This window comes from Dermacentor variabilis, chromosome 1 (genome assembly GCF_050947875.1).
Source record: "Dermacentor variabilis isolate Ectoservices chromosome 1, ASM5094787v1, whole genome shotgun sequence".
Lineage (NCBI taxonomy): Eukaryota > Metazoa > Arthropoda > Arachnida > Ixodida > Ixodidae > Dermacentor > Dermacentor variabilis.
This window is the reverse complement of record NC_134568.1, coordinates 101,887,561-101,893,999: the sequence shown is the minus strand read 5'-3', so window position 1 is coordinate 101,893,999 and position 6,439 is coordinate 101,887,561. Positions and strand designations below refer to the sequence as shown.

At 47.4% G+C, this 6,439-nt stretch overlaps 1 protein-coding gene across 3 annotated transcripts in view; it reads right to left on the bottom strand.

The window, feature by feature from the left end:
* Positions 1 to 3,339: 3,339 nt before the first annotated feature.
* Positions 3,340 to 6,439, bottom strand: part of LOC142581982 (extracellular matrix organizing protein FRAS1-like) — a 97,711-nt gene continuing 94,611 nt past the window's right edge. For all 3 annotated transcript variants that reach the window (XM_075691426.1, XM_075691422.1, XM_075691420.1), the window contains one exon: positions 3,340 to 5,154. In XM_075691426.1, the coding sequence (XP_075547541.1) occupies positions 4,711 to 5,154 (444 nt within the window). In that variant the 3' untranslated portion in view covers positions 3,340 to 4,710. The remainder of the gene's footprint in view (positions 5,155 to 6,439) is intronic.

Sequence of the window (6,439 nt, the reverse complement as noted above, 5' to 3'; positions counted from 1 at the left end):
TGAAAAAGCAGGTCTGGAAATAAGCTCACAAAATTCATCTGCAACTATTATTTCACACGTGTCCCGAGCTACAGCGAGAGCACGAAATGGGAAGCTATGTGTTACAGGTCCGCTTAAAGAAAGAATTACTAGAAAAATTTGCGGGACAGACGTGTGAGGAGACAGCGTGCCGCAGAAATCGCGCCAGCGCCGTTTGCCTAAATTTTCCATTCGTCTGCGCATTACATTGTGTATTTTCTGAGCGTTTCTGTATGCTTCTAAACTTCCGCTCCGTCGGTAAGCTCTTTCGGATCGGCGTCGGACGGCTCTTAGGTGTTCATACTCTCCGTCAACTGCAGCATAATCTTTTGGAATTGGGATCTTATTTGTGCATATGTTGATATTATCCTGCAAAAATTCTGTAAATCTTTCCACTGTTACATGTTGATTAATTTGATCCGTCAGGCGGTACCGAAAAGCTTACCAGTTGGTTAGTCTGCTGTTACATCTGATATCATAGCGCATGCTAGGGTGATTTACAAGGATGGGAAAATGATCACTTCCGCGCGTTTCCATATCTGTTGTCCATCCCACACCATTCACTAGATCATGTGAACACAGGGTAACATCTAGGCAGCTTAAATAATTATACCCACGAAGAAATGTTGGCGACCCATCGTTTAAAACAGTCAAGTTGCATTTATCTATGGCGCACTCAATAACGTTACCTCGTGCATCACAATGATCACTGCCCCAGATGATGTTGTGTGCATTGAAGTCGCCACATATAGATACATTAGAATGAGCTATTTTGAAGATATCCACTAGCGCTTCTACTGAAATCCGGTTTGAAGGTTGTAGATATAGATTAATCACTGTTATATAGAGCTTGCCAAAGGATACTTTACATGCGATGAATTCCGGGAAGTCTGAATCACTGGACTGAATTTGATAAGATGGTAGGTCCTTTCTGACGCACAGGAGCACTCTGCTAACAGCACCTTGACGAGAAGTCTTGTACATCACATAATTCGAGAGGCGAAAGTCGTCATTGATTCCCGCCTCTTGAATGCAAAGTATTGGGAAGTTGTATCGCACAAGCAGTTTACGAAAGTCAGCACACTTCCTTTGAAGACTGTTGGCATTCCACTGAAATATGGAGACATTTTTGTAGCGGTTATTCATGTACTGCCTGCCGCAGTTTCGGCCCGGATTGCTGACGCAATAGTGCTTCTAGAGGCAACAAGGCTTTCACTTCTGGTAGGTCGTTTGCTTCCGGCAGAGCAGATAGGATTGCCTTAAGAGCTGCGAAAAGCATTGGCAAAATCAGTTGTGTCACCGATGCTGTGGTATGTTCGCTATTAGCTGGTGTTGCTTCTGCAGTATATGCGTAAGGTCGCTGAGAGAAATGTGTGCGAATACTGGAGCTTTCTTGTGTATTACTTTCTGCCTGTTCTCGTCTGGGTTTCCGTAGCACTGATGCATAAGACTGGGCGCTTGACTGTGATCCTCTTGATTGGTCTCTTGATTGCACTGTTGGTTGTTCTCTAGAGGAGGGATAGCTTGTTGGTGCTCTTGGCTGTGGTGGCTCCGGTGCCCGCTGAGGTGGGTGATCTGGCACTGGATGAACAATCTCAAGGTTTGGTGTGGGTTCATTGCGTCGCGGTTGTCTTTCATGGATTAATTCATGTCGACGCATTTGTGCCGCTGCCTTTTTCTGAGGGCAGCCTGAGAAGGAGGCGGCATGGTTCCCCGCACAGTTTGCACATTTAGGTTGAACAAGTGACTTGCACTCCTTGTGGTCATGATCTTCTGAGCAGATTTTGCATCGACGTGTGCTGCGGCAGGTTTTCGCCATGTGCCCAAATCTCTGTCAATTATAGCAGCGAAGTGCTGGTCCTTGGTATTCATCGACAGGGTGACTGGTGAAACCCAAGTAAATTCTTCCTGGAATAGGGCGATCGTCTCTGAAAGTCAGAATTACCGTGTGAAGTGGATGTTACTTTACTGCTCCATCTTCTTGGCGGGAATACCTTATCTGTCTGCGTGCCGATATAACTCCTGCGTCTTTGAAGAAGTCTAGGAGTTGTTCGTATGTATACTGCAGATGCACATCTTTTACTTTCCCAACGTTTCGCGTGTATGACTCTGGGATGAAGGGCTTGAATTCCAGGCCGCCTACACTTGAGAGCATCAAAATGCGTTTCGCCGATGCTAAGGAAGCAACGCTGACACTGAAACTTCCATCTCTGGCCGTCCTGACAGACTGTACTTTTTCTTTGGCAGCGGAAACTATATCGGCAGACACTCGGTTTGGATTTACTTGCCAAAAAGTAGTACTTGTTGGGCGAAAGACAACCGGAATGCCTTCGGCTCGCTTTTTCTTATACGTGACAAAAGTAAATGGTGCATCTTCACCCATTTCTTCTTCATCACTTAGATCATAATTCGATGTTGTAGCATCATACTTGCTGTCTTCTAGGCGAGGTTTCTTGCTCTCGGCTTCACCGTCAGCCATTATTCCTGAATTCGCTGAAGTTGATTCCGAATTGTGTAGAACCAAACGTGCCGGCTTTATGAAGCTTTGTGACGCTTGCAAGGTCACAGGCTTTTCATTACGGCGCGCAGCATCATTCATATGGCTTGTTACGTTTGGACGAGCATAAGGCTCGTGACGATGTTCTCGGCTTCCGACCACCGTAGCGACAGGGTAATAGCCAGGTCCTCAAAAAAGAAATGGCGTACCTGTAAGGCGCCTGGCTCGTTGAATCTTCACCCGACGTCTTGTATCGAGTATCGAGTATTCGAGTATCGTTCCACTGACACCAATTGAATTAACCTAATTTGAAAAGCACAGCATTCAAACATTACAGCTAAGGCGGAAAATACACAGGCTCAGTAAGCTTCTTTTCCAGCACAAAAATAACAAGCTATCATTACATTCTCAACGCTATCTCCAAACGCTAACAGCCAGGCGCACCTGACATGACACGCTGGTTTCTTAACACCATACGTACGTCACCAATACAAGTGCTCCTAAGTTTTCATTTTTCCCACGAGTGGAACCAGCTCCCAGTGCTGTCATTGACCGGCGTCAATGATATCGAGAACAATGTTTCCAACTAGCAATGTTTTGTTGTACTTTGGTGGTTTCGAATTTACAATCCTTATTCTCAAATGATGTTTGTTGCTTTCTGAACTATTCCCTTATTTTTCCATATTACAAATGTCCATATGTTTTCCAGTTATTTTTCTTTCGTTTAACAAATGTCAAATTCGCAAAGTTTTGTCGTATTTTGATAGCTCACATTTCACAATCATTGTTCTTACAATATGTTTATTGTTTTCCGAACAGCTCTTTCTACTATGTGCCTTGTGCATTCGTTGTTCGAAGTGTCAGGTCCTCCTCCTCCTTCTGGGCCTGCAGTAATTTGTTACAGAATAATTGCAGGGAACTGAATTTATTAATGCAACTTCTTGAAAGGTATAGCTTCACTGCAAATCGGGTTGTGATTATGCAAGGTCACACAAAAAAGCCTGCTCTCCGTCTTTGATTATTATTATTATTATTTTTATGTTGTTGTTATTAGTTGTGGCCTAGTTGTAGAGCTCCCGCCTCGGCTGCAGGAGGTTGTGGGTTCGATTTCCACCGCCGCCGGGCACCCACTGGTTCAAATGGGCACCATGCAGTGTACCCCTGCCTTGTGTTCGGCTTCCTTCAGGGGTAATACGCTTGGGAAGGGAGCCTGCGCCCTAAATTCCTGTCGAGATTCTCGTGAGTACACACACAGAGAGAAAAAGTGATGTTTGGGCCGCACCCATGGCGGCCATTTTCCACGTGGCGCCCCAAATGCACCTATTGACGTGGGGACGCCTTTGGGTCGGACTGCCAAGAGAAATACACCGGACAGACATGATTTATTGTTTCCCTTTAGGGTCCATTTAATGCATAATCGACCTCCTTTCAGAATATGAGTGAGTATAATTTATAGATAGAGGATACCGCTTTTGTGCATCTGTGGCTGGACGGGGTGCGCATACCGGGCGGGTCTGACAGCAGTTCCGTAACCCATCTTTACTGTCGCGAAAGCTCAGTAACGATCAAGTTTGTCTAAAGACAGTGATGCTTGGAACAAGGTTGCGATCATTTACATGCACTTCTTCAATACGACCGGAAACGCGCATTGCGTTTTCTCCTGCGCTACAATACATTCATGCAGAAACCATCGATAGTGGCTGTCAAAGATAGCGTTAACTCCTTTGAAATTCGCTGTAAATCCGTTGAGTTTCCGGCTTAGAAAGCAACTTTTTCCAAAACTTCCCAGTGCGTTATAGAACGGAAAACTAGAAATACACTTTCACAGCACTGAAATAAATAGTTAAAGTTCATCTCCCTGAGAGAAGGTATGGCAGTTGTTAGTAAACGCTGTGAGTGTCTATTTCTTGTTCGTGTCTGATGCGCTGGGAAATTTTGTCAATACATGCCCCAACTATGGTCCAGCGCTAAACTTTGGTGAGGCAGCTTTCCGTCGCCCCCTCCACCTCTCCAAATCACTCCTCTCATTCCTTCATAACCCCCTCACGTCATTCCATATAATTCACGCGTGCTTGTCTTGTGCAAACGTCTTGGTGCGCATGAAACGTGTCGTATAGTTCGCGGGAGCATGCAAAAGTGGGGGCTTTCGGTTTCACTGTCGGGAGCGAAAAATCGTGCCTTCACGGGGCTAAATGTCACACTTCGGTGGTGTCAGGGTGCACAGTGTCTAACACGGGAGGCCACGGCACAACCCGCGTCCCTTGCATGCACAGCGACGACACATTGTAATGGTGACAGTGGCTATGATGATGGTGATGGCCGCACAGAGCAGCGTAGCGACCGCCGTTTGGCGCGCCAGTACTTGTGGCTGCGGAAGATGCGACGACTGCTCGGCGGTACCGGTACGCGGCCCAACCGCCAAGCAGCAGCACCGCGAGCGCACAGCTCCCTGCTGCCAGCGCTGCGGAAGCGGCGCCAGCCCGGCGCGACTTGCCGCCTATGCGGAACGAGTGCATCTCGGTCGCAGTCGCCGCCTCGTTGCTCGGTGAAGCCACGCCTCGGCGGCGTCTAGGTCCGCCTCTGCCGTGGGGCACGACCGAATACAGCACCTGCAAGTACCACTGGCCGCCGGACGCAGTCTGCGAAAGGGCACCAGTTCGGAGGACCACCTTAACGAGACACTGCAGCACTTTTTGAACACGGTAAGAAAACGATCGCTCTCTCCTGTGGCTTTCGAGGACCGTCTGCGACGTCGTAGACCCGCGCGAACGCCAATAGACGCGAGCCATTGGGCGATTGTTCATGATTACCAGTTACTTCCGAGCGAAACCTCGCGAACGCATGCACACTCCTCCAATATTCTAACAAACGGGGAAGCGATGGTTCACGCGCCCCGCCCGTCCTGCCCCTGTTTCTATGTCGCTCTCCGGCACATTTGTCAGACGCCCAACGGGTTACCATAAGTGCACCGCGCAAAAAATAGAAAGTAAGACAGGGCCCCATCGCTATCGGCACCGCCACAGCTGAGAGGAAATGTGTTGAGCAGGAATGGGAAAGCATATATACTGCTCCCTTTATATCTCCATTGTTATGAACTCTCATTTAATAATTTCTGAAGAATGCATTCATTGAATTAAAGGCATCGCCACTCACTCCACCGTGTTCTCAATTTTAAATGTCCCATTCCGGTCGATGCGCGACATATTGGCAAAATAGTAATGATATGCTGTTTTTTTTATCTCTCATCAACTGAAGTCAGCGTCACCAAATGGCATGCAAGGAACACGAACACACAGACGAATGCGTTAGCAATTGGCGGTAGCTGTCCCGCGTCAACGCCAAGTTGCTATTTCAGACGATTGGTGCGCGCGTCGTACACGCGTCGCATGTTTTGCACGATAGCATGTGCGCGCGTGCCAATTTCTATAATGACCACCGACGCCGGAATGAAACGGGCGAATAATAGTCAACCATAGCATTGTTTTTCCCGGAGTATTTCTCTCTCTCTGTGTTCCGATCGCCTACACATTCTTTCCCTCGACAAACATCGAATTATTGTCCTCGTGGCACCACTGTTTGCATGTCGGCATAGCTTGTGAATGGTCCATAAACATAAACGTTGCATGAGATTACACGTTGAACCGCACGAAAATGAAGTCGGTCGTACGTGTCGCATTAATGTTTCGTGCATATTATTTAACCACTTCACGAAGGCTTCTTTTCACACACATTCCAACATGCGTGCTGGATCTGCATAATTGTTTACGCTCCATCAATCGTACTTTTTTTTCAGCTCAACCAACGTTCTGTGCCGCAGTCAGCTGTGTCAGAGTATGAGCTTGCAAAGAGTGCGTACATTCAGAAGGCTACCCTGCAGCTTAGCCCCACCGATCTCGGTGAGACTTACCTTCGCTGCCGTCGGGC